Source organism: Platalea leucorodia, assembly GCF_965183815.1.
Source record: "Platalea leucorodia genome assembly, chromosome: 22".
NCBI classification, from domain to species: domain Eukaryota; kingdom Metazoa; phylum Chordata; class Aves; order Pelecaniformes; family Threskiornithidae; genus Platalea; species Platalea leucorodia.
The window spans coordinates 7054043-7081814 of record NC_138844.1 but is presented as its reverse complement, the minus strand read 5'-3'; the positions used below and the strand labels follow the sequence as shown (position 1 = coordinate 7081814).

At 64.7% G+C, this 27772-nt stretch overlaps 6 protein-coding genes across 8 annotated transcripts in view; 2 read left to right on the top strand and 4 right to left on the bottom strand.

Annotated features, from left to right (window-relative positions):
* Positions 1 to 57: 57 nt before the first annotated feature.
* Positions 58 to 3266, bottom strand: IFI35 (interferon induced protein 35). 2 transcript variants are annotated; one of them, XM_082332010.1, is made up of 9 exons: positions 3196 to 3266; positions 3007 to 3120; positions 2579 to 2737; positions 2154 to 2267; positions 1701 to 1845; positions 1347 to 1480; positions 971 to 1160; positions 589 to 695; positions 59 to 402 (listed from the first exon to the last, which is right to left on the bottom strand). In XM_082332010.1, exons 1-9 carry the CDS (start codon positions 3208 to 3210, stop codon positions 211 to 213), a joined length of 1170 nt encoding a protein of 389 aa, XP_082188136.1. In that variant the 5' UTR covers positions 3211 to 3266; the 3' UTR covers positions 59 to 210. The 2 variants fall into 2 exon arrangements, with proteins under 2 accessions (XP_082188137.1, XP_082188136.1); XM_082332011.1 differs by lacking the exon at positions 3007 to 3120 and having other exon boundaries at positions 58 to 402; positions 3196 to 3235.
* Positions 3267 to 3967: 701 nt separating this feature from the next.
* RPL27 (ribosomal protein L27) lies at positions 3968 to 6112 on the bottom strand. The gene is made up of 5 exons (XM_082331581.1): positions 6017 to 6112; positions 5832 to 5914; positions 5478 to 5647; positions 4784 to 4894; positions 3968 to 4058 (listed from the first exon to the last, which is right to left on the bottom strand). Exons 2-5 carry the CDS (start codon positions 5910 to 5912, stop codon positions 4010 to 4012), a joined length of 411 nt encoding a protein of 136 aa, XP_082187707.1. The 5' UTR covers positions 5913 to 5914; positions 6017 to 6112; the 3' UTR covers positions 3968 to 4009.
* A 209-nt stretch (positions 6113 to 6321) lies between these two features.
* On the bottom strand, positions 6322 to 10802 carry RUNDC1 (RUN domain containing 1). Its single transcript, XM_082332134.1, has 5 exons — positions 10443 to 10802; positions 9808 to 9966; positions 9342 to 9540; positions 8970 to 9077; positions 6322 to 7956 (listed from the first exon to the last, which is right to left on the bottom strand). Exons 1-5 carry the CDS (start codon positions 10767 to 10769, stop codon positions 7091 to 7093), a joined length of 1659 nt encoding a protein of 552 aa, XP_082188260.1. The 5' UTR covers positions 10770 to 10802; the 3' UTR covers positions 6322 to 7090.
* Positions 10803 to 10918: 116 nt separating this feature from the next.
* PTGES3L (prostaglandin E synthase 3 like) lies at positions 10919 to 13097 on the top strand. 2 transcript variants are annotated; one of them, XM_082332136.1, is made up of 7 exons: positions 10919 to 11132; positions 11437 to 11550; positions 11660 to 11726; positions 12038 to 12136; positions 12499 to 12588; positions 12695 to 12748; positions 12867 to 13097. In XM_082332136.1, the coding sequence occupies exons 1-7, from the start codon at positions 11125 to 11127 to the stop codon at positions 12876 to 12878; spliced, it is 444 nt and encodes a 147-aa protein (XP_082188262.1). In that variant the 5' UTR covers positions 10919 to 11124; the 3' UTR covers positions 12879 to 13097. The 2 variants fall into 2 exon arrangements, with proteins under 2 accessions (XP_082188262.1, XP_082188263.1); XM_082332137.1 differs by lacking the exons at positions 12038 to 12136; positions 12499 to 12588; positions 12695 to 12748; positions 12867 to 13097 and adding an exon at positions 11830 to 12016.
* A 41-nt stretch (positions 13098 to 13138) lies between these two features.
* On the top strand, positions 13139 to 18153 carry LOC309600074 (alanyl-tRNA editing protein Aarsd1-like). Its single transcript, XM_082332135.1, has 12 exons — positions 13139 to 13436; positions 13510 to 13632; positions 13708 to 13867; positions 14374 to 14431; positions 14795 to 14951; positions 15045 to 15161; positions 15849 to 15979; positions 16155 to 16221; positions 16417 to 16508; positions 16978 to 17032; positions 17661 to 17755; positions 17929 to 18153. Exons 1-12 carry the CDS (start codon positions 13398 to 13400, stop codon positions 18062 to 18064), a joined length of 1230 nt encoding a protein of 409 aa, XP_082188261.1. The 5' UTR covers positions 13139 to 13397; the 3' UTR covers positions 18065 to 18153.
* Positions 18154 to 21378: 3225 nt separating this feature from the next.
* Positions 21379 to 27772, bottom strand: part of G6PC1 (glucose-6-phosphatase catalytic subunit 1) — an 8958-nt gene continuing 2564 nt past the window's right edge. The window contains exons 2-6 of the mRNA XM_082331828.1: positions 25469 to 27150; positions 24267 to 24376; positions 23365 to 23473; positions 23011 to 23126; positions 21379 to 22475 (exon numbers count right to left, since the gene is read on the bottom strand). Of these exons, the coding sequence (XP_082187954.1) occupies positions 21964 to 22475; positions 23011 to 23126; positions 23365 to 23473; positions 24267 to 24376; positions 25469 to 25698 (1077 nt within the window). The 5' untranslated portion in view covers positions 25699 to 27150 and the 3' untranslated portion in view covers positions 21379 to 21963. The remainder of the gene's footprint in view (positions 22476 to 23010; positions 23127 to 23364; positions 23474 to 24266; positions 24377 to 25468; positions 27151 to 27772) is intronic.

Genomic DNA, 27772 nt, shown 5'->3' with positions numbered 1-27772 from the left:
CCGCCCCCGGTGCCCGCAGAGCCCCCGGCCCCCGCCCTCCCCGCGGCTCCCGCACGCAGGGCCCGGCCCGGCCCGGCCCCGGCCCCATCCCCGTCCCGTCCCGTCCCGTCCCGTCCCCATCACGACAGACACGGCGCTCCCGGCAGATGCTTTAATCCCCGCCGTGCCCGGGGGCCAGCGGCCACACGGGACTCCGCCGCACCGGGCTGACTAGCCCGCGTCCTCCGTGAAAACGGCCACCGCCTGTCGTCCCAGCGGGACGTAGGCGAGGGTCTCCACCTCTCCCCCGCCGCGGCTGGCCTTCTGGAAGTGGATCTCCAGGGTGTCCCTCATGGGCTCCTCGCCCAGCACGTCTGGGATCCCCGAGAGCAGGACGGTCCGGGGGCAGCGGGAGGGCTGGAGCTGGGCAGAGCCGGGGTGAGGCCGCGCCGCAGGGCAGGGGTCCCCTCGGGCGCCCGCCGGGCAGGCAGGAGCGCGGGCACGGCGCCTCGGGCTGCGCGGCAGCGTGGGGAGCGGGGCTTCGGGGGCCCCCGCGCTGGCTCGCCCTGGCCTGGCAGGTGCTGCTCGGCACCGGCTTCACGCCCTTACCTGCAGGTTAGTGATGTCTCCGCTCACGTGCGGTGAGATTTTGAGATTGTATTTTCCTTTCCCAAGAAGCACCTGGATGTGTCCTCTCGCAATTAGCGGCTCTGCCACTGCAGACGGAGAGGAAAGCCCTGAGCCGCCCAGGCTCCTGCTGAGCTCCGGGGGAGGTTCTGGCCCCGGCCCGGGCACCCAGGCTGGCACTGCCCAGCCCCAGCCCCCCTGCACCGGCAGTCTCAGGGGCGGCAGGACAGCCGGGGCTCACGCTGCCTGCCCTGTTCCCCACAGACACAGCTCCACCTGCTCTCAGGAGACGACCTGTGCCCCGCCGGGGCAGCTGGGCTGCTCCCCCCGTGCCGGCAGCCCAGGCTCAGCACGCCCCACGCACCTCCGTCCTGCGCGAAGGTCAGCACCACCTGGCCGGAGTCGTCCAGGAACTCCCTGCTCTCCACCTCGCTGCCCCCGTTCTTCGTCTTGCTGAAGAAGAGCTCCAGCTTGTCCAGCAGTGCCTCCTCGGGGATGCCCAGGCTGGGCAGGTCAGACACGATGATGCTCCTGCTGCTCCGAGTCAGCCCGATCTGCGGGTGGCACAGGCCGGTCAGCGCAGGGCAGGGCCGGCCCCAGGGCTCGGGGGAGCAGCACGGAGCTGCAGCATTCGTGCACTGAGCAGGGCTGGTACCGGTGACCGGCAGAGGCGGCGGAGCAGGGCACGGCAAAGCTGTCATTCCCTGCGGCGTGGGGAGCAGTGGGCTCTCGGGACCTACCTCCAGGACAGACGGCAGCAGTATGTCCACTGGCGCTGCCTGCACTCGCACTCTGCAGCGGTCGAGCTCCTCCAGCTCCTCCCCGTTGCTCAGCTCCACCGTGTGCTCCTTCATCTCTACGATCCTCTGGGCCACTGCAAGCAGGGAGAGCCCCAGCACAGGGCATCGACCGCCTGCTCCGAGCATGCAGGACAGGGCACGGGGCCGCTCACGCTTTGGGGAGCGGGCACAACCCCGCACGGCGCCGGCAGAGGGGCAGAGCTCCGAGCCCTGGCCCAGAGAGGGGACGCAGGGCAGGCCCCAAAGCCGATCGACCAGGACACCAGGCCGTGGCAGCGCTCTTCTCGCTCTTACCCTCCGCCTTCTCAAAGACGACGAGAGCTGAGCCCCCCAGCAGAGGGTAGCGGATCAGGGGGGTGAGCATCAGCTTGTTCATGTCCTCCTTGTTTGTCACAAGTCCCTTAAACACCATTTTCTTCTCTGGCAAGGCAGGCAGCATCTAGGTTCAAGTACACAGACAGCAGCTGGAGGAGACCAGGCCCCGCACAGGGCCTGTCCCTGCCAATCCACAGACTAGAAACAAGCTCTTGGCTCAAAATAAACAGCCGAAGAGCCTCAGCAGAGTCTCCTTTAGGGTCTGGTCTGGCTGTGCCTGGAGTCCCAAAGCCACAACTGGAGCTGCTGGCCCTGGCAGAGGAGGCACCCGCTAGCAGGACCGTGCCAGTCGTCACACAGTGCCCAGCTGCGGGCACCTGCAGCCCCCAGCGCCCTTTGCCTGCAGACCCGAGCGCCCACACACGCCGTTACCATCAGCGGATCCTCCCGGAGGACCCTCTTCCTCGCCTCTTCCAGTTTCTGTTTCAGCACCTGCTCCTCCTGCCTCAGTCTGTTCTTCTCCTCCTTCGCTGAAAGAATGTCCATCTGGGAGGGAAGAAAGAGGGGGCAGCAAGGGAACCGCCGGCCCCGGGGGCTGCAGCACGCTCTCTGTTTTAAGCCCAGCGCTGTTCTTGGACACGGCTCTGCCCACACGGTTTTTCCGCTCGTGACTGCCTGCAGCCCTCCCCTGGCTCGCCGCGGCACCAGCTCACTTCTCGGCACAGGCCCGATGTGGCGTCCCGTGAATCCGCCACCGGGTCCAGAGCAAAGCGATCTCCGGGCAGTGAGCCCAGCGATGCAGCCCCACCGCCCACTGCCGCCGTTCCAAGCCCAAGACAACTCCTCCGGCCACCAACCTGGCAGGACATCTCTTCATCTCTGTTAAAACACAATTGTTGCTCAAGATTTTTATGAAGAAGTTCTCCCTCTTTCCTCAGCTCTCGTGTCCTTTGCTCTGTGGCTTCCTTGGCCATTCGTAGCTCCGCGTGCTCTCGCTCCAGAGCTCTACAAAGCTCCTGTGAGAGGGACCATCAGACAGCGGGACCCCGCGGACGTTGTGCCACCCCCGCCGGCGGCCCAGCCCTGGCACACGTTTGGGAAGGAGCGGGGCTGCTCCCCGTGCGGAGCCCCAGACCCCAGTCCCGGCTCTCTGAGCCGCGGGGACCCCGGCTCTACCGCTCCTGGCTCCCCGTCCGAGGGAAAAGAAGCTCAAGCTCACGGCCTCGGCCGGCGCGGTGGGCTTGGATCCGACCCAGCCCAGCTCTGGGGCCGCAGCGGGACGCACCTTGCAGCGCTCCAGCTCCTGCCGGACTTGCTCGGGGCTCGCCGCCGGGCCGCCGTCCTCCGGGCCGCCGCCCTCCTCCGGGCCCTCGGGGGTGAGCAGCCGGACGAAGGAGCACTACGGGGAGGGGGTCCCTCAGCCGGGCCGCCCCGGGCCGCCCCGCGCCCCGCTCCCCGGGTCCCAGCCCCTCACCTCCTCCGCGTCCATCCCGGCGCCGCCGCGGCCCCGCGCCTCCTCCCGCCCCGCTTTCGGTTTCGCTTCGGCGGCCCCGCCCCGCCCCGGGCGGCGGCAGAGGCCCCGGCCCGCACCACCGAGGGGCCCCGGGCAGCCGCACCCCGCCGCTCGCCCCCCCGCGGAACCGCGGCCCGGCCCCGGGCGGGCAGGGACCTTCTCCCCCCCGGCCCCGCCGCCCCGGGGCGCCCGGCACTCGCCCGATCCAGAAGGGATCCAAGAAGGCGGGGACAGGGCCCTCGGCCGCCCGGGGGGCCCGGGCCCGGCCCCCGCAGGGACGGGAGCCGCACTGACGGCCCCGCGGCTCCCCTCCACCGCAGGGCCTCCCCTTCCCCGGCTCGCGAAGGGAACCCAGGACGCGGGGCTCGGCGGCACCAGCCGCCCCCCGCCGCTGTTCCTCAGCCAGAGAGAGGCAGGCACCCGGAATTACCCATCCACCTTCCCGCTCCCGCCCGTTCCCACAGGGATTACGGCGGGTTTGGGACCCAGATTCCCAGCAGGAACGACATAAATCTCCCGTGGGGAGGGGGAGCAGCCACCCGCGCCCCGCCGCGGCGCGGGAGCTGCCCCAGGACCGCGGGTCACGCCGCGCCTCGCTCCGCAGAGGCGCTGACGCCCGCCTGGGCTGCAGGGCGCTTCCCAGCCGCAGACACACAAAGCAACACCGTCCCGCCGGCGAGAAAGGCCTCCCAACGCTTTTTTTTTTTTTTTTTTTAAATACCACAAAATGAAACGGTTTTTAATAAACATTTATTAATGCAACCTCCTTACACCTTCAGAACCGCAGCTTCTGGAAGAACCACTTATTCTTGCCTGTCTTGTACCTGAAAGAGGAGCGGAAAGGTTGGAGGAGGCCGCGAAGCAGCAGGCTGCAGCACAGCACCCGCGCCCGCGCCCGCGCTGTCCGCACCCCCCGCGGGCAGGACCGGCCCCCGCCTGGCCCAGAGGCGACCCCCCGCTCTCTGCAGCCCGGCTGCACCCAGACCCGCTGTAAGCAGCCAAGGGGAGCGAGCGCCGGCTTCCAGGTCTCCTCGGGAAGCCACCGCGTGACGGACACCCGCGCTCCGGCGGTTTGCACCCCAAGGGATGAGCAGCGCGGCCGTCCCACCAGACGCCTCGTGCGGAGGGCGGCCCACGCTCAGGGCAGAGCGCGACGCAGAGCCAAAGGCCGCGGGCTGCCCGCTGCCGCCCTGCGTCCTGCTGAGGCCGCGCGGCTCCTCCTGCCGAAGGAGGTTCTGAGCAGAAAACGGAAAAGAAGGACCGCCAACCCCAAGGCTCCCGGGCAAAGCGCCCGCGCGGCCCTGTCCCACCAAGCCCCGTCACAGACAGCGGATGAACTGGCAGGGAGACGCCAGGAGATCGTCCTCTGGCACCGGCAAGGCCCGGCTCGCACCGGCACAAGGCTGCAGCGTCACCACGAACGTCAGCCCAAGCCTACGGCCATTGAAGTGTCCGACGCGGGCCTCACCCAGGCTGCGGCACAGCCGCACCGAGCCCTCGCCACAGGGCCAGGTGCTGATGCCACTGAAGAGACGAGCTTCCGACTCACCTTTCCTCAAATTTCACCTTGGCTTCACGTCTCGCTTTGCGTTTTAGAGCGGGGTCCCTGAACACGTCCTTATTGACCACTGTTTTGTCCAGCGGAATGTCGACAGAATACCTGGGCAAGAGAGCAGCAGGGTTCGACACAGCCGCGGCCCCTGGCACGAGGGGGAAAACACAGCGGGCAGCCCGGGCCGGTCAAACGCACGTACTCCTGGCAGGCTACGGGGTTACAGCTCTTAGAGCCCTCTCGGTTCTGGAAATCACCAAAGCACTACAGCACCCGAAGACGTTTAATTCAGGCCACAAAGGGAACGGCTACGCGCATCACGAGAGGCACGCAGCTCTACCCAGCGCGCTGCGTCTGGCAGCCTGCGTCAGTGCCACGGGGGGGAGGAAACGTCGCAGGGCCCCCGCAGCTCCGCCAGCGCCCCCAGCCCGCAGGGGCCCACCCGCTGACGCCCCGGCACCGCGGGGAAAGCCAGCGTGCCTGGCGCAGCCGCCGCCCTGCTTCCGCGGCTCCCCAGCATTTCCCCTCAGCCTCGCCCCCACGTCCCTGGTTTTGCAGCGCACGCCCCGCCGTCGCTCAGCCCCGTAATTACGGCCCCCGGCGACTGCCAGCGTCCACCGGAGAACGCACGGGAACCACAAGGCAGCCGAGCCTTCTCCGGGCCCGCCCCGCCCCCCGGTGCCGCGCTCACCGGGTGGGCATCAGGTGGTTGTAGTTGTAAACCTTCACGAAGGACTTGATCTTGGACCTCTTCGCGATCTTCTTCTTGCCCATGGCGGCGGTCACCTTCCGCGGGTAGCGGTCGATGCCAGCCACCAAGGCGTGGCTGTACGGCCGGTCCGAGGTGCCGTCGTCGATGTTCTGCAACAGAGGGAGCGCCGCCGGCGATGGCACCGCGGAGCGCCGGCCCCGGCAGCCGGCGGCGGCCCCGCTCGTCCGGGCGCCTCCAGGAACGGGCGGCGGCAGCGCCCCGGGCCCCCGCCCGCCCCGCGGAACCCCCCGGGAGAGGGGCCCGGGGCCGCCCGCGGGCCGGCCCCGCGCTCACCTTCACGATGACGGCCTTGCGCCCCGAGTAGCGGCCGGCCAGCACCAGCACCACCTTCCCCGGCTTCATGAACTTCCCCATCCCTGCGGAGACAGCACGGGGCACTCGCAGCCGGGCCCCCGCCGCCCCCGGCCCCGCGGATGGCGGCGGATGGCGGCGGATGCGGCGGCCGGCCCCGCACTTACCGAGGCTCCCGCCGCGATGGCGCCCAGACCGGAAGAGAAAGCGGCCGCCACGCCCCCGACCTTTCACCCCGCGTTACCCGTGCGTCACTTCCGCTCCGGCCACCGGCAGCCGCCCGCGCATGCGTCGCGCCACCGTGCGGTTGCCGGGCAACGGGCGCCGGTGCCGGTCCCCGGTCCCGGTCCCCGGTCCCCGGTGCTCCCCCCCCCCGCTCCCCCGAGGGACACAGCGCCTGCGCGGCCCCCCCGGCGGCGCGGCGGGGCCCGCCCGGGCGCAGGGAGCGGCCCCGGGGCACGGAGCCCGGCCCCGGCCCAGCGGGAAGCGCGGGCCGTCTGAACCCCCGTTACGAACGGGGCAGAGCGGGCACAGCCGCGGCGCAAGGGCCGGCACCGAACACAAATCACGACACCGGGGGGGTTCTCCCCCTGCAGGCACTGGCTGAAGCGATTTAATGCATCCCCCGGGAACACCGGGCCGAGGGCTTCAGAGCGGAGCCGCCGGTGCCGGCCCCGCAGCCCGAAGGACATGGCGGCCGCTGCGGAGGGCCGAGGCCGGAGGAGCACAGCGCCCACGGCTCTGCCCCGTTCCACACCCCCGCGCCGGGGAGGGCAAGTCACCCGCCACCGGGGAGCCCCCGGCAGCCAGCCACCGGGGAGCCCGCCCGGCTCCTCCCGCGAGAGGCGTCCTTTAAACCACAAACTTTGAGAAATAACCGCGCGGAGGCAGCGCAGGGGCCAAGCTGCACGGCGTTGGGGGCTCTCCCCCGCCCGCAGGCTCCGCACCGCGCCCGGGGCGGGCAGCCTCGCACACCGAACGCTCGCCGGCATCCGCTCACCAGCGAAGCCGTTTTGCTCTTCAGAGCTGCACAAAAAGGGGAGGGCGAGGTGCCGTACAGCGCGCAACCTCCAGCAGCTTTGCAGTTGTAAGACACAGATTTCCAGCATCAAGACACCATACGATTTCCCTAAAAGCAAATACCAATTTCAAAGAGCTAAACTTGGTCTTAAAAAAGCCAGGCTTCTGGAGCCCGACAGCTGCCTACTTGTGGAAAATGGATGATCTACAATAAAAACACATCAAAAAGCATCTTTGATGTTTTTCAGCTGCCGGACAGCCAGGTCAACCGGGAGGTTGAATTTCAAGTTGCTCAGGCGACTGAGAACGTTGAGCGCGCCCTCGAAGCCTGTGTTTGCCATGTAGCTCCACGGCTGGTAGTGGGATTGCACCAGAGCTCCAGACTTGCAGATCAGATTCACCCAGGAGACGAGGCGCTGCTCGTTGAGCGCCATACACACCAGGGCTTTCAGCTCAGAGTCCGCGCTGCGCTTGAAGGGGTCGTGCTCGGTGAGCACGGTGTGAATCGCCGTCAGCAGGCTCTGCTTGGGGGTAACGGCCACTCCTCCTGTCACAGGCAAGGCAAAGGACTGGGAGAGCTTGCGAGCCGGGGACTCCACGAAGGCTTGTCCGTTCTTAGTGTTGTAATACTTGACAAAGAGCTCCCAGGGGTGCATGGTCTGCGGGGCGGAGGTGAAGGCAGGGATCAAGCACGCGATGGGTGCCAACACCAGGCTCATTCCTTGAGAGGAGGCGTAGAGCCCGTGAGCCATCAGGTCTCGCAAAGCGATGGTCAACTCCTTCCGCACAGCCAGAGTCAGCTCATCTCTGCCTCCGAGGGGAACGTCCTGCAGATCGGAGGAACTGATAACGTGGTCTTCCTGCTGGTGTTTCAGAGCCAGCTGCCTCACCCGCTCCACTGACAACTCCAGTTTCTTAATTAAGGGGGAATAGTCCTTGCTGGCTTGGTCCTTCTGCCAGAGGGTGCGAGGAATCTGACCGGTAGCACAACCAAACTGACTGAGAGCAAATATTTGTAGCACAGCAAGCATGCGACGCATCAGGTGCAGCCCCGTTTCTCGCATCTTCCTGGCATCTTCCGGGTTCACTGATCAGGTTAGGAAAGACAAAAAAAAAAAAAAAAATTCTCGTTAAGGAATCAACAGCTCTGCTCTTTCACGCACACAAAGGGAGCACAAACGTCTGCTCCTCCTCTGCCCCGGCTTCTCCTCCTCCTCGGGAGCTTTTGTCCCTAGGACTGCCGCTACTTTTTCTAGTTGCAAAGCACTGAAGCCAACCAGAAAAGCAAACGTTTGCATGGCCTGTTCTCGCCAATCAGGTCATCTTACAGAGAAGAAATCCTGCAACAGCTTTGCTAGGGGGCACATACACAGTGAGGAACGATCATTCTTTAGACATGACAATATCGCACGGGTAATTAGGAGATATCAAAACCTTTGCTGAAGGAGATCGCTGCCTGCTTTCAAGAAGCGTCTTGTCTCAGCAGGCGAACGTACACTGCCTACTCCTGATGCCATTATTAAATTCAGTTTGCAAGGGGAGCCACACTGGGTAAGGCCCAAAGTCCATCCGGGCCAGTATGCTCTCTCTCACTAGCAGCAGATGCCTCAGATGACAGAACGTAAAGATATTGTAGTGTTTCCTCTAGCATGCTATTCTAGCTCCGAGAAATTCCCGTGATAAGTAGACAAGTCTCAAATTATAAGGAACGCTGGGTCCATCCAGCTCACTGTATCAGCTCACAGAGCTAAGAACGCAAAGAGCGTGAACCGCAGCGCAGCCCAACCGCGCGTCCACGACGAGGCTGCTCGGTCCGTCCCCATTTTGCGCTACCAGAAGTCCCTCCTATTCCTGATCTCAGCTGAGGGCCAATCCCACCCTCTGGGCCACACCTTCAGGTTCCGTCACTACTCAAATGATCCCGTGGAAGAAGGGTAAAGGAACCGGACACAGGCCTTCTGTCAGCGGGAGGAGGAAAGAACAGAAATCAACTGCCGGGAAAAAAGCAAAGCAGCCTAGCGTGGCTGGTTCGTGCTTGCCGAACCTCAGACGAGTGCCGGCAGGAGCAGTGCCGGAAGCCCCGAGCCAAGCAGTGCCCACCTCTGTTTCCAGAAGGCCGTGTATTTGGTTTGCAGGAGCCACCGCCATCTTTTCTGCCTGCACATTCACAGTGCCCATCTTCCGCCTTCCCAGAGCTTCCAACTTCATCTAGAACAAGAATTTCACACTATTATTTCACACTTGTGAATCCAAGCTGCCTATCCCAAGTATGAAGGTCAATATTCCTCAGACCTCTCTGCACCTTTTTTGTTGCTCTCTCGTCCTCCCCACCCTCAGTTCAGAGCGATCTGTACTTCCCTGTGACCCAGAAACCCTTCCTGCACCTCCTGACAGCCGGGACCTCCCTCCTCATAACTTTGTCAGTGAACTACAAGGCAATTCAGTCTGCTCATCTGAAACCGCAGCACTGACCCTGAATGAAGTTGATGAACATTTCGAGGTCCCTTATCTGCGTCTTCAGTTGTTCCACCAGCTGCTCCTTCACCCTGGCTGGGTTCACAATCTGTGCTATGGCAGCATCCACGCGCTGTCGCAGCTCCTCTGGGGAGAGCGTTGCGATATCTTCACTCAAGTCCATGTCCAGCTTCTTTATCAACTCATTTATAATCATCTGCAAAACACGAGTTAGTAGCATGATTGCACCGTGTGGCGCTGCTGCCCACAAGCTCCAAAATATTCATTTACCTTGGAAATGGGCCGCCTTTTCTGCACATAGAAAATTGCAAGAGAAGACACGGGACAGGTTTACACACGCAGGCAAACTACTGACACTATTACAGCTGCTGGCGAGAAATAAGGCCTGACCGACTCCTACAGTCTATAAGAGGCTCACAAATGCTAAGAAGAAATACAGGCAGAGGGACTCTGCGAGCCTTACCCGTTGTCTTTCCATAACCACAGACTGTGGCAGAGAATCGTAGCTGCCCTCCTGGTAAGCAAAGGTCTCCAGGTCATCCAGCTGTGTCTTGAGCTGCAGGATCAGCTCTCTCTGCTTCTCCTTCTGGACCTCAGTTTGCTCCTGCTTCTCTCGCTCACTCTAAGAAAAAGTTACCAGTAAATAAAATGCAAGATTTACTGCCACAGTCAAGCCCCAAAGAACGGGATCGCGGCACGAAGAGCGTTTCCTTCAGCTCGTCCGCTTGGCCAGTGAACGCTGCATGCCAGGCTGAGAAAAAGATGTGCCTGTGCATCGAGGGGAGGCCGCAGCCACATCACCTCACTGACGAAGGACGAGCCTCCCCGGGCCTGCTGCAGGCCAACCCCGTCTCGCAAGGCCGGGACCCAGGCAGCACGGGTGCTCGCCTCGGCCACGGGGCTCCCCTCCGCGCGGCCCAGCGGCCAACGGGCCGCAGCCGCTGCTAACGGGCGAAAGCGGGAACCGACCCCGGGGCAGGGAAACCGCGCCGTCCTCCCGCAGCAGACGGCCTTCCCTCGCCCCAGCGAAGGCCGCGGCTCTGGACGCGGCCGGCGCCCCCCGCCCCGGCAGCGGGTCCCGGCGGCGGCGGCACTCACCGGGGCGCCGCCGAGGCCCGGGGCCAGCGGCGCGGGGCAGCCGCGGAAGGCGAAGTCCTCCAGGTCGCGGAGCAGGCGCTGCTGCTCGGCCGGCCCGGCCCGCGCCACCTGCCGCAGCCGGAACTGCACCTGGGCGAAGTGCGAGGCCAGCGCCAGCAGCGCCCCGTGCAGCCGCCGCCGCTCGGCCCGCAGCCGCGGCACCGACTGCGGCGACCCGCCCGCCGCCTCCTCCTCGTCCTCCTCCTCCTCCACCGTCGTTGCCGCCGACACGGCGCCCACCGGCGCCCAGCGCTCCCCGGGGCCCAGCGGGCCGCCCTCCGCCTCCATGGCCGCCGCTGCCGCTACCGGCACCGCCGCACCGCCGCCATCTTGCCGCCGCGGCGCGGGGCGGGGCCTGGAGCGGGGCGGGGCCTGGCGGCGGCGGGGCGCGGCCTGCGCGGCGCCACAGCGCCCCCAGGCGGCCCGGCGGCGGCGGGGCCGGGGGTCCCGGGGTGCCGCGGGGGGGTCCGGGGGCCCGGCGCGGGGCTGGGCTGGCGACCGGGCCGCGAGGTGGCCACACCGCGCCCGGCCCGGCCCGACCCGACCCGACGTGACCTGCCCGGCCCGGCCGACCCCCGCTCCCGGCCCCCGCCGACAGCCGCGCCCCCGGCCCGAAATAGCGCGGGGCGGGGCCGGCAGCGCCATGGCGAGGTGAGCGCATCCGGACGGGACGGGACGGGACGGGACGGGGCAGGCAGCGCCCGGGCCCCGGGGCAGTGCCCGGTCGGGGTCTCGGGCACTCGCCCGGAGCCTGAGGCACCAGCGGGCAGGGCCCCCCAGCCCGGGGCAGCGGCGCCGGGAAGGGCAGGGGGGAGCGGGCAGGCCGGGCCCCGGGGCCCCGGGAGGGGAGCGGCTCGGCCCGGTGCAGGCCTGGGGCACCGCCCGCGCCCGGCGCCGTCCCTGCCGAGCCCCCGGCGGCATCAGGGGAATGCCCGCGGCTCTGCTCTTTCCCGAGGCAACCCGCGAAGACGCTGTGGTACGACCGCCCGCGGTACGTCTACCTGGAGTTCTGCGTCGAGGACAGCAGGGACGTTAAGGTCGTCATTGAGGAGCAGCGGCTGGTGTTCAGGTGAGCTGCCGCTGCCCCGGGGCGCTTCGGGGACGGGGGGAGCCCGTCAGAGCAGGGCACGCGTGGCCTCGGCCCTCTCCTAAGCCAGGCTGTTACACTGTTTTGGCAGTTGCAAAAACGCAGACGGCGTGGAGTTCTACAACGAGATCAACCTGTACGCCAGGGTCAACTCCAAGGTGAGGCTTCCCCCCAGCAAACTGTTCTCCAACAGCCTGCAGCAGGCTCAGAGTTAAACCCAGCCTGTGCAGTCTTGAGCACTGAATCCTGCCTGTTTCCCAGGAGCGTGAGCGGGGTGAGCACGAGCCTGGGAGCCCTGACCCTGGGCCTGGCACTCGCAGTGCTGTGCGGGGCCAGAAACAACTCGTCTCCGTGGTTCTGTGTCCCACAGCCTGCACGTGGCTGAGCTTTAACCCTGTGCGTGTCCACAGTGGATTACAGAGAGGGGTCCGCCAGAGTCTGAGGTGAGGCACCCCTGATCTCTTGGCAGGACTCACGGGAGAAGCGCTCCGACCGCTCCATCACCTGCTTTATGAGGAAGTGGAAGGAGAAAGTGGCCTGGCCCCGCATCACCAAGGAGAACATCAAGGTGCGTGTGGCACCTGGCAGCCAGGACCAGCCTCAGGGCGTGCGCTGGCCCCGCACAGCGGCTCCTGGGGACCAACCTGCCCCCGGGACAGACACCGAGGGCCCCACACGGGCACCCCGACACAGAGCTCCCCAAAGGCCCAACCTCACGGTTGCCTCCGGTCCAGGGACCTCTGCCCTGCGGGAAGGCTGCGGCACCCCCGTCCCTCGATGCCGGCAGGGTCAGGACCAGCGCCCACCGGCAAAGGGACACAGCCCCCTCCTGCCCTTCCCCAGCCCGCCCGGTCCCCACAGAGCCCTCCCGGGGCTGCGGGGCCCCTCCGCGCTGCTCCCTCCCTCAGGGGACGCTCGCTCTGCCCGCAGCCGGCCTGGCTCTCCGTGGACTTTGACAACTGGCGAGACTGGGAAGGGGACGAGGAGGTGGAGAGGGCCATGGTGGAGCAGTACGCGGAGGTGAGCCGGGCCGCGGCCTCGGGGTGCCGCGGCAGGCGCGGGGTGGGCGCCGGGGGCGGGGGAGCCGGGCGCTCGCAGCTCCCACCGCGGCGCCTTTCCCGCCCAGCTCCTGGAGAAGGTGACGGACAAGGGCCCCCCCCCGGCCATGGACGACCTGGACGTAAGTGCGGGCCCCGAGCGGCCGCCCCCGCCGGGCAGAGCAGAGCCCCCGGCCCGCCGCCGGGCCGGTGCCCCGGGGGCTGCCCCCTTCCCTGCCGCCTCGCTCCTCCCTCCCGCAGGACGACCTCTGAAGCCCGGGACGCCGGGGACGCCGCGGCCGCAGGAGGCCTCCCGGGGCGCCGGCGGCACGCTCCGGCCGGCAGCGCGGGCGCGGCTCCCCGAGGAAGCGGAGCCGCCCCGGCCGGTTCCCCGCGGAGCGTGGCGGGCCCCGACCCAGGAGCCCTCCGGTCTCCCCGTGCCCGTTACCCGCAGGGGGCACGGGGCAATAAACGTGAGCTGCCGCCGCCGCCGTCTGCTGTCCGCTCGGGCCGCCGCCACCCGCCCCGCCTACCGGCGGCCGCGACCGCCCGCCCCGTGTCCCTCCGCGGCCGCCGTCGCCGCCAGCCCCGTGTCCCTCCGCGGCCGCCGTCGCCGCCGCCCGTTCCCGTGTCCCTCCGCGGCCGCCGTCGCCGCCAGCCCCGTGTCCCTCCGCGGCCGCCGTCGCCGCCGCCCGTTCCCGTGTCCCTCCGCGGCCGCCGTCGCCGCCAGCCCCGTGTCCCTGCGCCGTCGCCGCTGCCGCTCGTCCCCGTGTCCCGGCCGCCGCCGCGGCCATGGTGTTCCAGTGCCAGCGGGACAGCTGGGCCCGGCAGGTAGCGGCGGGAGAGGCGGGCGGGGCGCGGGCGGCGCGGGCCCTTCCTCACGGCGCCGCCGCCTCTGTCGCAGTTCGCCACCAGGGTGGTGTCGTGCCGGGCGGCGGAGCTGCGGCCCGAGGGCGGCGGGGAGCCGGTGCGCGGGTTCCAGGTGGTGCTGGAGGACACCATCCTCTTCCCCGAGGGCGGCGGGCAGGTACGGGCCGGGCCGGGCCGGGCCGGGGCGGGGGCCGGGGCCGGGGCCGGCGGCACTGACGCCCCGTCTCCGCAGCCGGACGACCGCGGCCTCATCGGCGATGTCCCGGTGCTGCGCGTCACCCGGCGGGGCCCCGAGGCCGTCCACTTCGTGCAGGCGTCGCTGGAGCCGGGCACCGAGGTGCTGCTGTCGCTGGACTGGGAGCGCCGCTTCGACCACATGCAGCAGCACTCAGGTCCGCGCCCCGGCCCGGCCGAGCGGCGCCGGTGACGCCGGTAACGCCGGTAACGCCGCGCCGCAGGGGCGGCCCCGTCTGCCTTCCCCCGGGCCCAGCGCCCAGCCTGTCCCCACCCCGCTCAGGCGAGGGGGAAGCCCCACAGCTCTGTGCCCGCCGTTGTCCCCAGTCCGTCCCCGGGGCCGCTCGGGACGGCGGGCGCCTCCGCTGCGGGCTCTCCCTGGCTCGTTGGCAAACCCGCTGCCAGCAGCTGTGGAAGGAAAAGCTCAACCTGCTTCAAAGCCTGCAGCGTGCGCCGGGCTGCTCTCAGGGCCCCAGGGCCCACGAGGCGACAGCCGGCTCTCCTGCTGCCCCTAAGCCGTAGCCTAAGCCCCCCAGCGCCGAGCGCGTGCCCGGGCGTTTGCAGACGTCATGGGGAACGGCAGCAGAAAAACATACAGCCTGGCTGGAAATCTCTTTTCCTGTGTCCGGTGCACTTAAAGCTGTTGCTCGCGCGTCTCTTCCAGGACAGCATCTCATCACTGCCATCGCAGAGCAGATGTTTGGATTCAAGACAACTTCATGGTGAGCGGGGAAAAGGCTCCTTTTGTCCCCAGTCTTACTTTGTTTGGCGCATGCCACTGTGCTGGGCCGCAGGGAGTTGAACATCAATAAATCAAAAGCAGTTTGCCCTTGAACGTTTCACTCGAGCTCAGAGGGCCTGGGAGAGGTGACCGAACTGCAGAGAAGCTGTGCAAAGCATTTGCTCTCCCTTCTCCCCCTCCAAGTGTTCGGTGTGGGTCTGGTGCTCTGTAAAGGCAGGGAGGGGAGGGGAGCGTGTTTCCTTTCAGTCACCGCGTTCCCAGCAGTGGGGTGACGCTTGGTGCTGCGCAGAGGGACCTTCCAGCTGGTCTTTGCTACAGCAGCAGATGTTCTTCATCGGTGCAGGGAGCTGGGCCGTCAGCGAAGCGTCATTGAGCTGGACACCCCCTCCCTGACAGCAGAGCAAACGGAGGCCCTGGAGAGGAGTGTGAATGAGAAAATCCGGGAGAGGGTGCCCGTGGTGGTGAGGGAACTGGCCGCAGATGACCCCGAAATCGAAACTGTGAGTGGTGGGGAGAGAACCGATGATATCCGTGGGACCAAAATAACTGCGGCGTGGATGTCGCCTCGTTTGCCGTTGTCCCTCTCTTGCTAGGTGAGGAGCCGTGGTTTGCCAGATGACCACGCGGGGCCAGTGCGAGTCGTTGACATCGAAGGCATAGACTCCAACATGTGCTGTGGGACACACGTCTCCAACCTGAGTGACCTGCAGGTGGGGGCGGCAGCTGAGCTGCCTTCGGGAGCCTCGCTCCGCGCGTTCAGACCTGGCACAGAGGTCCCTGAGAGCCAGGGTCTGCTGGCAGCTGTCCCGATGGTAAAGGGGGCGGCGGAAGCCCCGTGCTGGCTGAGCCCGGGCAGGGCCGCACGCAGGCCAGCAGCCTGTCCGGTCGGTCCGGCTCCTGCCTCTGTAACGGCGCTCGGCCCTTGTCTGCAGCAGCGGTATTTTCTGAACTGGGGTGCCTCTGCGGGGGCGCGTGGTGTATGGCCGGTTTGGCGGTGCGTTGCTGGGCTGCTAGCCGTTTGTTTCCTCTGCTTAAAGCTCCGATATTTTTGAGCGTTTGTCATGAATGAGAAAACCTCTGCGCAGGGAGGTGGAGATAAAATTCTAGAGCTGCCTTTAAGCATTTCTGTCTTTTCAGTCATTTGTTGGGTCCGTATCCCAGCAGAGACATCCAGATGCGCTGCAGAGTGCAGCCCGTGACTAGCAAATTGTGTTAATTCCACTGTATTGCCATCCTTTTTTTTTTTGTATGTTGACCTTACGGCTGACTTTGATCATTTATTTTCACTGGCGGAGAGCCAATACCCACAACAAGGCATAGTCTGGTAGGAACCGACCACCTGCGCGAGTATAAGCAAAGTACTGTTCTGTTCTGACCGGGGTGATTTTCTTTTTAAGGTTATTAAACTCCTTGGCACAGAAAAAGGGAAAAAGAACAAAACCAACTTGGTTTTCCTGGCAGGAAACAGAGTGCTGAAGTCAATCGAACAAAGTCACAGTACTGAGAAGGCTCTAACCTCGCTGCTCAAGTAATACCCTTTCCACTTTGATTATTTCACCTTTACTGTTCCTTCTGACAAATACCCCGTAAGCCTCGGGGTACCTCTGCGCGGAGCCCTCTGTGATGGTATCTGCTTTTGCTCCTTTAAGAAATCCTTTCTATGTCCTTCAGAGTGGCGATCCAAATTCTCCTTGTTCTTTCAGAAATGGGCCAGGTGAGCACGTAGAGGCTGTGAAGAGACTGCAGAGTTCTGTGAAACTGCTTCAGAAGGTAGGAGGGTGGCTGAGAAAAGCAGATGGTGGCTGCTTCCCGTAGACCTGAGCTTTTGTCGCGATAACTGGGAACTGAATCGTAGGCATCGGGTTTTGTGGATGTCTACGAAGACTGCTCCCATCTCCGGGAACACAACTCGGTGTTCACGCTGGCTTCTCCATCTGCAGCACTGTTCATTTGCTTTTCTTTCAGAATAACTTGAACCTGCTTAGAGACATGGCTGTTTTGATAGCCCGGGACTTCAAGAGCAAACCTGTTCCAAGTCAGCTGTTTGTGTTACACAGGTATGGGGGAGTTCAGGGAAAAGGGCAAAATGCTATCTTAGGCGTTTTGTGGCAGTTGCGTCTCTCCGACACCTCTTCAGGCTTGTTTCTCAAGGAAGAATATAAACAAGGTGAACAGAATATTAAACTGCCTCAGCCTGCTGGAAGGTTGTGGGTAACTCAGTTGCTGAATAATTCTGGTTGTATAGCTAAGCCATAACTGTGTCTATCTGATTTCTCTCTGCCCTTGATATTTTCAAATAAAACTGAGAAGCTCTATTTCTTAAAGATAAACGCTTAAATAATTCCTAATATGGCCACAGGAATGCACAATGAGGATTTAGATACATAGAAAAAAACTAATCTCCATCCTAACAGCAAGAGGCCAGACCCCCAGGCCTGATCAGGCCTTTGGTTTCTGGTTGAGATTTTGGACTCTAGAGGGGATTTTTGCTCCTTTCTGAAGTGTTTTTTTTACCCATCCATACAGGAAAGAGGGTGACTCTGAATTTATGAATATCATCGCTAACGAGATTGGGACAGAGGTGAGTCACTGCTGAAGACTAACCCGACAGCACTGGCTTTGTGTTCCAGCCGCAGCACAGGCAGGGCCAGGCTGCTGTTCATGCTCGCAGCTTGTGCCTGCGGGTCTGTTTCCTTTCCGAAGTTACGTGAGGTTGCTGTCCCCAGCAGCCTCGGTCTGCAGGGAGTCCCCGACAGCCAAGAAATACCACAGTGAAAACTCAGAGCCCTGTAGAAGAGCCTGTCCCCCAGAGAGCTGTGCAGGCCCTCGCTGGCTGGCTTGGGACAGGGCAGGGCAGGGCAGGGCGGGATGGGACAGGGCAGGGCAGGACAGGACAGGGCAGGGCAGGACAGACTATTTCAGTTGGAAGGGACTTACAGCGATCATCTAATCCAACTGCCCACCATATCCTTTTCACTTAGGATACCCCAGTACCCGTTCTGTCCCCCACACCCTATGATTGAGCGTAAAAGGTCCCAAAGCTCCCGTCCCTTTTACTTTCTTTAAATGGAGTCTCTGTCTCAGTAACGCCCACAAACTTCGGAACTGTTTGCACGCTTGGATGGGTCCTGTGGCCAGTGTCTCTGTCCTCTTCCCGGGCAAGGAGGGCACTGGTTATTCTGGCGCCAGATCCATCTCTCTGTCCCCAGGAAACCCTGCTGTTCCTGACTGTGGGAGATGAAAAAGAAGCAGGACTCTTTCTTCTAGCTGGACCTGTGGAAGCAGTTGAGAATTTAGGTCCCAGGTAACATCTTCTATGGTTTCTCCAAAATCAGTAAGAATTCTAACGCTGTGGACCGAGCAGCTGAGCAGTATAATGAGGGCATGGATGCCGGTTTGCGCTCCGGAGCAGGATGGACCGGGCCACTCTCCTCTCTGCGGGTGAGTGGCCTTCAGCCTGCGCTGTTGTCACTGCAGGGTGGCAGAGCTGCTGGGAGGCAAAGGAGCTGGGAAGCGCGGCCGCTTTCAGGGCAAGGCAACCAAGATGAGTCGGCGAGGAGAAGTGCAGACTCTGCTCCAGGAATTCATCAGCCATCGAAGCCCTGAAGCATAAAAACCAATTCTCCAAGTAGGGAGAATTTGCGTAAGCTCCACCAGCTTCTCTCCCAGAGAATAAAGACGTAAAAGCACCAGCTGGTGCGCACAGGCTCTGCGTGAGCTCATTCGGTGCTCAGGGAAAACTGGGGGAGGGGGTCTGCCATCCGCACTTTGCTGCAAGGCTTCTTTCATTTCCCTGGACAAACGGTACGCGTTCTGAAGGGATTAGGAGGCGGCGTTATTTCGCCGTTTTGCAGGCTCCCTAAACCAAGAGGGGCCCTCCTGGTCGCAGCGCATTGTGGCTTTTTACTTTGCACCGGCTGCTGAGGAGTAATTGCTTTGCGACCATATTTGTTTCTAATAAGCTGGATGTATTTTAAAAAGTCAGAATACTGGTAAGCAGCAGAGGGTTTGCGTATGATATTTGCCAACAAGTGCAGAGAAAAATGAATCAAGCTTTTGCTGCTGAAATTTTGTAGGGAGAAGAAGGAATGAAATGTAGCAGGAGCTGGAGGGATGCTCAGGCCAGTAAATCCCCCTTAAAAGACCAAACTAAGCTGGTCACCAGTTACGGCTGCCTGAGATAGCAGTGGGAGGCAAGAAAACAAGATGCTGTTGTCAAGCCTGAACATTTCCTTCACTTCTGTTGCCCTGAGCTTGAGCTTTCGTTGCCATTCTCTTCTCCCCAGCAGTGGCCTTTCCCCTGCCTCTGCAGCAGTGTCTCGCGTTCGGCTCTTTTACGTGATAAGAAATAGCTCTGCAGAAAAGCAGTAGTGTGGCCCGAGCCTTGCGGTGGACGAGCCCGGCTGCCCTGTGCCGTTACGGCTGTCGGTGACGGGCTGGGCCTCGGCGTACGGCTGGCTCAGGCTACGTGCTGTGCTCCGAGCTCAGGCCTGCAGCTCCTGAGCACCTCCTTCGGAACAGCCGCCGTTCCTCTGGTCCCCCAAGCCGAGACCGCAGCTTTCTGCGCGTGGGGGCATCGGCACCAGGCCGTGCCGGTAGGGCCTTGTCTTCACCGCTGCTGGGAAGGCGCCTTCGGGGTCCGCCGCAGCCCTCCTGCCCCGGGCCGTTGCTGTGGGGTAGCCGGCGGAGGAACCCAGCCCTGAGCCGCCCTCCAGCGGGGCGGCCCCGGAGGGACCAGCGAGGCCACGATCGGCCCCGCTCTCATCTCCCGGCCTCTGCAGCCGTGTCCGTTCCCACCCTCCTCTCCAGCTCCCATCGCGACGGCACCCGATCGCGGGAGCCCCCGGCCATCCAGCCCGTGTCCGGGTGGGCATCGTCACGAACGCTCGGCGAGAGGAGGCTGTTCCCCACCCCACGCCTCGGCCTGGGTGGTGGCGAGCTGTCCGCAGGCGGGAGCGAGCGCCGCAGGGGATACGGCCCTGCGTCGGCCGGGGCAGGGAGCCGCCGGGCGGGAGCGCGGTGCCCCGTGGGCAGGACATCACCCACCTTCCTGCAGCGTCCTTTCCCGTGCCGGGCTGCAGCCGGTACCGGTCCATCTGTGAACGTCGGAGTTGCTCCGGCTAATCCGGGTGCAAACTGCCTCGGGATCAGGCATCGCTGCTCGCCGGCGTTTCCTCAGCTTGCCTTTTCGGCCAGGGTGGGTCCCGGAGTTGTTGCCATCTCAGCTGCAGAAACTAAAGGGCGCTGTGGAGCCACAGCGTGAAAAAGCACGACAGGTAATTTGGGAATTGTTTTTTCCCTTCTTGCTAGAAACGGCATGACAGGTTTGGGCCAGAGGTTGGTCATAAGCAGAGAAAAAGAAGAAAAGAAGCCTCTGTCCTGAGGAGCTTTATCATGAACACAGAGGGTGGCAGCAGCTCCAGCGCCCAGGGTTTCCGCACGCGGCCGATGCGGCCGCCGTTCAGCCCAGAGACCTTCGCCAGCGGCCCAGCGGCAGCAGCAGGCGCGGGGTCGCGGCTGCGCCGCCCATCAGCGTCTGCCCACCGCGCCCGGGGGTCTGGCTGCCCCGTCCCGACCCTTCCCGGTCGGGATAGCGGCTGGGCCAAGCCTGCCCGCTCCCCAGCTGGAGGAAACGGGGGGCGCGCTGATCGAGGCAGGCTTTCTGCAGAGCGCTAGGGCCACAGCTGAGCTCCGTGCCGAGCGAGAGCTACCGCAGACTTTGCCGTGGGAGGCATTTTAGCGCGGCTGGGTTTTGGCGTGGGGATCTGCTGACGCGCGGTTTGGTCAGAGGGAAGGCGCTCTCTCGTCTGATGGCTCTGGGTGTTTCGGGGGGGGGGCTCCCATCGCGGGGCTGGGAAAGGCTGCAAAGCCTGCACGCTCCGCCGCCACGCGCGGCAAAGGCCCATCCAAGCCGCAGCAAGACAACGGGTGCTAGCGCGGCTCTGCTGGACACCGTCGCCCCACGGCAGTGCAGGGGCTGGGAGGGGAGGCGGCATTTCCCGGGTGCGCCGCAGCAGAGCGCGCTGCCGATGCTTCTAGCTGGGCATGGGGTGAATGCTGCGGGAACTGGTATTTGGGGGAGATGCTGCACATGCACACGTACAGTCTGGCAGGAGGAAGGTACCTGTGCCTTCGCATCTATTTTAAACTATCTCAGGCTGAGAGAGGATGTTTACTAACGGAGTTAATTGCCAGGTTGTACAGCCTGTACGGCTTTGAAGTCAGCAGGGCGAGCCCGCAGCCGGCTTCCTGCCAAGGAGCGCGGCGCTGCGGCAGGAGGGCCGGGACGTCTGCCGGGAGCGCCGAGCCGGCGGCAGCAAAGCAGCTGGGCCCCGCGTTGACGCAGCCGCTCCCTGCGCCCTGGGCAGACCCAGCATTCGGGCAAGCGGTGCCTGGAGGCTGAGCCAGCGCTGACCACCGGGCCCCTGCCCCGCAACACAGCCAGCAGCCGAACGGCAGCTCTGTCCCCGCAGCCTGGGGCCCAGCACAGCCCCGGCAGAGCCGGCCGGTCCCAAAGCCGTGCCTGTTTCCATAAGCAGCGAAGTGACCCGAGCGTGTCCCCGTTCCCAGCACAAGGTGCACCCAGAAACCCTGGATAAACAGCACAAGAAGCAGCTTGCCCCCCCGCTGTGCTGGCCATGCCCGACTGCACCCCAGGGTGAAGGGCGACGAGGACTGGAGGAGCCTGGCGCTGCCTTTCCCGGGGGTTTGGCCGTGCCTTGCCGGTGATGGCAGGAGCAGCGCCAGGAGAGATGTCCTTCCTCCGCCACCACCAGCAGCCCCGCGCCCGGGAGCCGATCGCCCATCCCGCCTCGCTGGCCAGTGAGAGGTCCGAACTCACCAGCTAACACACCTTCAGCTTTAATAAAATACCTCTTGTGTACAGACACACCCGTATGTATATGTGTATATAGATACAGATTGGATATGTATACACACATAGGCATACGTGTACCCCATGCTGCTCCACAGAGCAGTGCACGCTGATCACTGCAGGGATGGGGGGCTCCCGCACGCCGGTGCTTTATCTCCAAATCACAGTGTCTGCCCGTTCCTGTAACAGAGCTGCCTCGCCAGCAGGCCCCGAGCACCCATGGGTGAGCACCCTGCTCCCGGTGGTGCCGTCCCCAGCCCTGCAGCACGGCAGTGGCGCATCCCCGTGAGCTGCAGGGGAGCACAGGGTCTTCCCCCTACTGCCGCCGGGTCCCGGGCTGATGACCCCCACCCATGGGTGTGGGAAGGGCAGCAGGAGAGCCCTGGGAGCGCGGGGCTCGCTGTGCCATCAGCTGGCCACAGACCGCTCGAGCCTATGGCACGACCAGCATTGTGGGTCCATGCCGTGGGAGCCATCCAGCAGCGCCGCCAGCCCAGCCTTCGCAGTCCGCTCCCGGTGCGGAGTCAGTCTGTGCAGATTTAGCGGGGAGCAAACAGTGGCTGGGGTGCACCCATGGTCCGGTGACTGCCCCTGAGCCCAGGGCCAGGGCGGCCGCGCCATTACCTGCGGGGACGTCCCTAGACAGCCTTCTTGTCCTGCGTGGCCAGGAGCTGGGAGACGCAGTAGGGGATGAGGCCGACGGTAGCTAGCGGCACGGCTGCGCTCTTGCAGAAGGAGAGGATGTAGAAGAGCAACTCCATGTGGGAGGGCGGCTTGAAGGCGTCGAAGAGGTGTAGGATGAGGAGCGAGGCAGCGATGCAGCCCAGGCGGAAGGGCAGCTGCTGGCCCTGCTTCCCCCGGCAGCTCTCCAGGTACATGTGGGAGTTGTGGGCCAGCCCCAGCCCGAAGAGGATGCCCAGGTTACGGAGGAGGCTGGCGAAGGGGGTGGTGTCGATGTGGACCCACTCGGGGTGGGCGCACCACCTCTGTGCCCTCTCCAGCGTCCAGAGCAGGTCCACGCCGAGCACCCGCAGCAGCAGGTAGAAGCCCAGGGCGAAGCTGAAGAGGAAGAAGGTGACGCCCAGGTACCGGCGGAGGCTGGCGTGGTAGATGCAGTGGACATGCTGGAAGGTCTTGGCCACGGCCATCCCTGCCAGCAATGAAGCAGGAGAGGAGGCAGCGCCGATCAGCAAGTGGTCGCCTGCCTCAGGGCGGTGGAGCTGAGCGGACCCCACAGCCCTGGGCACTCCAGCGGGGGACATATGCCGGGGGCTACCCCGGTGCTCCCGCGTGGTGCTGAGTGCCCCAATGGCCACCGCTGCGCCCCGTTGCTCACAGATGGCCTATTCTGCTCCCTTGCCCAGTGACGACCCTTTCACACCCCAAGCCTGCCCTGCCTGCGCCTTCGGGCCATGTTCGCCGTCCCTCAGAGCCCAACAGCTGGCAGTGCCCTGCCCGCCCAACTGGGACTCCTGCCTCAGATGGGATAGGGACAACGGCACATCCTGGAGGGCATCCTGCCCGTGACAATGAGGGCAGTAACTGCAGAGCCATGGACGCAGCTTTGCGTCATGACCCCGCACACATCCGTCAGGCTGTGCACCCTGCCTGGCCAGTGCTGTGGGTGCTGCGGTCCAGCACGGCAGTGCTGTGGGAAAGGGGATGGGGGGGTCTGATGTGCTCACCTGAGATGACCCCTGCGATGACCTGATGGGGGAAGTGGGCAGCGATGAAGACTCGGGACAGGCAGACACAGACCTGAACTGCCCAGAACCCCGTCCAAAGCACCATCCACAGCACCCTGCGAGGGGTAGGCGGTCACATCGGTGCCAGGCCAGGCTCGCGCTGCCCAGGGTGCCACCACCGCATACCCCGAGCAGTGCCTGGCCGCCCGCCGAGCCCGTCCTCGTGCACACCCCACTGCGGTGCCACGGCCCGGCTGGCTGCCCACAGCCTTGTGCCTCGATGGGCTCGGCTGCACGCCCGGCAGCTCTGGAGCAGCCTCTGCCCAGGGCGGCTGGTATTGGCGCACAGCTTACCAGTATTTGAGTGTCCTCGACTGCTTCTTCCCTGCGGCAGCGGAGAGGAGGGCTGTCACCATGACATAGTACACACCCGCTGCACCCATGGCGTGGCCGGAGGGGCTCCCTGGGTGAGAAGAGAGCCCCAGGTCAGACCCCCACTTCAGAGAGGGCTGTGCCCTCATGCCCGGGGGGGTCCCAGGCCCCGGGTGCTGCGGCACCGGCTGCTGCGGCACCCAGCACCTGTCCCCCGGTGGCCGCGGTGCCACCTGTACGGCAGGCACCCAGCTCCGTCCCTAGCGCAGGCAAGGCTGGAGCAGGGGCCAGCACGGCAAGGGCAGTGTGGGAGCATGGCTCTGGCTCCGCAGCCTGTCTGCCAGGCAAGACTGGGCAGAGGGCACCGACCATCCCCGACGGCTCGTGTTGAGCGTGCCAGGGACGCCTACAGCCCTTCCCCGGCTCCCGTGGAAAGCCACGGGTAAAATATAGACAGAGCTGCTCTGGAACCAGGCAAGCCCCTTCCCCACAGAGCGGCTGCCCGCATTTGGGGCTGGTGGGCAGAGCGCGGCCCCGGCACGGGCCAAGGCTGCGGCTGAGCACGGGCAGGGGTTTGTGCTGAACCGCCACGTCTGCGCCGAGGGTCAAGGTCTGCTCGGTGCAGCGGCTGCCCTGCCTCCGCCCGCTGCAGGCACGGCTGGCGTCCCCAGGAGCGCGGCTCGGTGTTAACGGCCCTCTCTCAAGAGCCAGCTAGGGACGTGCGTCCCCGGCGGGCTGCCAGCCGCGGCCCCGGCCATGCCAGCACCCCGCTCCCTGCAGGAACTGAGACCCAGAACAGGGAGCTGCATGTGCAGGACCCCCTGGGCGAGCACCCGCTGCGCCTGCCGGGGCTGGGGGACCCTGCCGGGGCTGGGGGACCCTACCAGGGCCGGTCTCGCAGGTGAGCGGGAACTGCTGGATCTCTGGGGCGGAGGTGTTGCTGTAGTAGTCTGTCTCATGGACCCACCAGTACGGTCTCTCCCCAAAGAGGATCCTGAAAAGAAAGGAGAACGGGGGCTGTAGGGGTCCTGGGCACCAGAGCAGGTGGGCACGGCTGCGGTTTCAGCTCTGGCCTGGGAGCTGGAAGAGGCAAAGGACGCATGAGCAGTCCAGGGCGTCCCAACAGACAGCATCCAGCTGGTCGCTTAGTCCCGACAGCCGACACTGCCTGTCTGGGGCCCCATGCCCGGCCCCCAAAGGGGAAGAGCAAGAATTTCCTGGGGGCAAGTCAATGCGCTGAGAAAGAGGAGCGGCGTCTGCTCCCGCTAAGTCTTTTTCAGGCATCAGAGGCAGAGGCCACCCGTCCCTGTCACACGTGCAGGCAGCACGGGCATTCCGGGGGACCTGCGCTGCGGGGCAGGCGCAGAGCTGGGGCGGCCAGCACACACACCCCCCCCCCCGACCACACTGCGGGTCCTGCTGCGGGGACGTGGGGTGCAGCCCATGCACGTGGGTGCACGCAGCCCCAGAACCCCGTGATGCTGAAATGCAGCTGTGGGGATGGCGCTGCGCTCGTCCACCGCCCCTGTGGCCACTGGTACCACAGCCCACCGCCTGCGGGGATGGCACCCACGGCTACCGGCTGACACCGAACCCTGCCGGGCCGTGGTGCCAGGGCGGATCAGCCCCACAGTAAAACTGACGCTGCTGCTGAGGCTCCCTTTGCATCAGCGATGCCAGCGCTACCGGCCATGGAAGGGAAGGGGATATCAGTGTCCTGGCTTAGCCATGGGAAACACTCGCCTGAAAGATCGGAGCAGCACAAGCCCTGATCCCGCGTATCAGAGCCGTGCCAGGCCACCCCGCGGCCCCTGTGGTGAGGGGCTCTGGGCAGCCCCCGTGCAGAACTGCAGCCCCGGCTGACGGCAAAGGGTTTGAGGGGCTCGATCTCTCTGCCCTTCTGGGAAGGGGGCAGAGCCATTGCTGCACGGCTCGGGAAGGAGCAGCCATTACCAGTGCCAAGCTGGGGGCCAAACTCGGGTCTTTTTGTTTTACACCAGTATCAAGGCTGGGAGCGCACATCTGGCCCGCGTTAGTCCAGCTGTGCCAACACACCCGGAGGCAGCCGTGGCGCAGGGCCACTCACCACTTGAAGACGAGGTTGAGCCAGTCACCGATCACGGCCACCCAGATGAGCCTGATGCCCACCGACTCGCTGAAGTGGAACCAGATAGGGAAGAGGATGAAGAAAGCGTTCCTGAGGTCGGCAGCGAAGGAGATGAAGAGGAACCAGTCCTGGGAACCCTGGAAGTGCTCCTGCAGCCAGCGCGTCGCCTGGATGCCCGTGTCGTGCAGGTGGTTCATGCTGGCCTCCATCCTCCTCTGCAGCCGCTGCCCCTCGGCGCGGCTCGGGCTGTCCCGCGCTCCACCGCGCCGCCGGGGTTTTATACTCTGCGGGCTCTTGTTTGCCACGGGCAGGTCGCTTGTCCCAGCACTGATCTTTGGACCCAAAACCACTTTTGCCAAAGGTGCATCACAGGGGGGTTGTCACAAACATGTTTGGAACAACTTACGTAAAAGGGAAAAACAGGCTTCGAGGGCGCGTGGCGCGGGTGCTCCGACACCAGCACCTTAACCCTTTTCCGCACCGTGCCCTCCCCGCGGCACGCAGGCGGCTGCCTCGCTTGGGGGGATCCTGCAGCCCCTGCTCCTCCTGCCGCCCCATACAATGGTTCAGCTGCTCCTACCGAACCCCGGCATTTGCTCTGTTGTCAGGGAGGAGAGCCGAGCATCCGCACTCCGAGTGAACAGCACTGCAGAGCTGCCGCAGCCCCGAGCTGTGGCATTTCTCCCATCCCTCCGCCATCACCCCAAGCACCACCAGAGCATCACAGGGACGCCCAGGAGCATGGACTGGGTCGTGCGTGGCATGGGGGGCAGGCTGCCCACCACCCCCACGTCCACTGAAACCTCCAGCTGATGAAAAACCACCTTGCTGCCATGGCGTTCGCCAGGTTGATTTAACCAGGACTCTGCGCAATTTGAAAGTTTCCAAGCCATTTCTGGAGCTCCCCGCAGCCGCAGACAGCGAGGCCTGGGGAGCTCCTGGCTGCCAGCACTGTTTTTCTGAGCTCTGGCGTGGGGTTAAAGGACCTTTGCAAATGAGGTCCCCTGGGAGGGAAGGCATTCCTCCCAGCACAGTTCCCTTGGGTTAACCCCCTCCTGCACAAAACTGCCCCATCAGACCCCGCTGCCGGGACGGAGCCGAACACACCGCTCGTCCCGCTGGTGCCAGGTCCCTGCCCGTGGCCTTTCCCTGCCCCGGCCACGCCGCGCTGTCGCTGGCAGCAGTGCCGGCACCGCAGCTTTATCGTCCTGTTCCTCCCTGGGAGGTAACAGTGAATGAATAACATGGAGAGCTATTCCCAGGAGCCCGAGGACACAGGGTCAGCCTGGCGGGAGAAGCCTCCTTCCCCAGCTCTGGCCAGCCGTCACGGTTGCTGGCGCACGGGCACACAGCCCTGCGGCAGCGGCGCGGGGTGCCAGCCGGAGCCCGCGCCGCAAAACAGGCAGCTGCCCATGCATGGGGGAACAGGCAACGAGGCGTTAATGATTAGCAGCCAGTGAAAATGCATCACTTATCTGCCTCCACGAGAAAGTTCAGGTCAAGATCCTTGAACCGCTGCCCCTGTGCTGTTTGCCATGGTGCAGAGCAGGCAGAGGTCTTGTCCAGCGCCGAGTCCTGCCCACAAACAGCGGGCTCTGCGCAGCAGGGCTGCAGGCAGGATCCTGCCCCCTTCCTGCACGTAGCCCAGGGAGCCTCGGGGTCTAAAAGGCAAAAACACAGCAAACCTTCCACCCCGGAATACCACACAGACCACTCTTGGAGCTGCCAGGCTAGGAAAAGGGATGGTATTTGCAAACGCCTGTGCTCTGAAGGTGGTTGGATGATTAGAGATCTGCCTTGCATTTAACAGTGCAAAGCTGGGGCTGCCGGGGCAGATGTGCGGTCCCAGACTAGCAACGTGCATGGTCTGCGGGCAGCCTGTCCTCGGCCCCGAGGAGCTGCCCGTCAGGCGGCGGCAGCCGGGATCCCTCCCGGCATCCTCGCCTCACACCAGGGCCGACGCTCCCAGGCAAAGGGAAATGTCGACATAGCCAAAGCCTGACCCTGCGCTCAGCATCCTTGGCCCGGGCTGGCCTGATCCAACTCCATCCCCAGGGACGGAGCACGGCCAGAGCAGCCTCGCCGTGCTGGGGAGCGGGGCCAGGGGAGCCCTGGGGTGGCCGGGGGGAGGCAGCACCGGGGGCTCGCGCCGGTCCTCCTGAGCGGCAATTTCCCAGCTGCCGTCAGTGAACTGGAAACGCACGTGAAGGAGAGGAAACCATGCAAACGCTGCAGGATCGCCCCGGCTGCAGGCGCGTCCCTGCCCAGGGCTGCTCCTCCCTG

Excerpts from the sequence above, each read along its gene's own strand:
- IFI35 (XM_082332010.1), bottom strand. Across the intron at positions 2,268-2,578 it reads ATGAAGAGATGTCCTGCCAG|ATGGACATTCTTTCAGCGAA; the intron begins GTTGGTGGCCGG and ends CTTCCCTCCCAG. Across the intron at positions 403-588 it reads GAGACATCACTAACCTGCAG|CTCCAGCCCTCCCGCTGCCC; the intron begins GTAAGGGCGTGA and ends GGCTCTGCCCAG.
- RPL27 (XM_082331581.1), bottom strand. The coding sequence starts at position 5,912 with ATGGGGAAGTTCATGAAGCCGGGGAAGGTGGTGCTGGTGCTGGCCGGC. Across the intron at positions 4,895-5,477 it reads AACCACCTGATGCCCACCCG|GTATTCTGTCGACATTCCGC; the intron begins GTGAGCGCGGCA and ends TCTCTTGCCCAG. Across the intron at positions 4,059-4,783 it reads AAGGTGAAATTTGAGGAAAG|GTACAAGACAGGCAAGAATA; the intron begins GTGAGTCGGAAG and ends CTCCTCTTTCAG.
- RUNDC1 (XM_082332134.1), bottom strand. The coding sequence starts at position 10,769 with ATGGAGGCGGAGGGCGGCCCGCTGGGCCCCGGGGAGCGCTGGGCGCCG. Across the intron at positions 9,541-9,807 it reads TGGTTATGGAAAGACAACGG|ATGATTATAAATGAGTTGAT; the intron begins GTAAGGCTCGCA and ends CGTGTTTTGCAG. Across the intron at positions 9,078-9,341 it reads GTTCATCAACTTCATTCAGG|ATGAAGTTGGAAGCTCTGGG; the intron begins GTCAGTGCTGCG and ends TTCTTGTTCTAG.
- PTGES3L (XM_082332136.1), top strand. Across the intron at positions 11,551-11,659 it reads GAGCAGCGGCTGGTGTTCAG|TTGCAAAAACGCAGACGGCG; the intron begins GTGAGCTGCCGC and ends CTGTTTTGGCAG. Across the intron at positions 11,727-12,037 it reads ACGCCAGGGTCAACTCCAAG|GACTCACGGGAGAAGCGCTC; the intron begins GTGAGGCTTCCC and ends ATCTCTTGGCAG.
- LOC309600074 (XM_082332135.1), top strand. The coding sequence starts at position 13,398 with ATGGTGTTCCAGTGCCAGCGGGACAGCTGGGCCCGGCAG. Across the intron at positions 14,432-14,794 it reads GGATTCAAGACAACTTCATG|GGAGCTGGGCCGTCAGCGAA; the intron begins GTGAGCGGGGAA and ends TCATCGGTGCAG. Across the intron at positions 17,033-17,660 it reads CTAACGAGATTGGGACAGAG|GAAACCCTGCTGTTCCTGAC; the intron begins GTGAGTCACTGC and ends CTCTGTCCCCAG.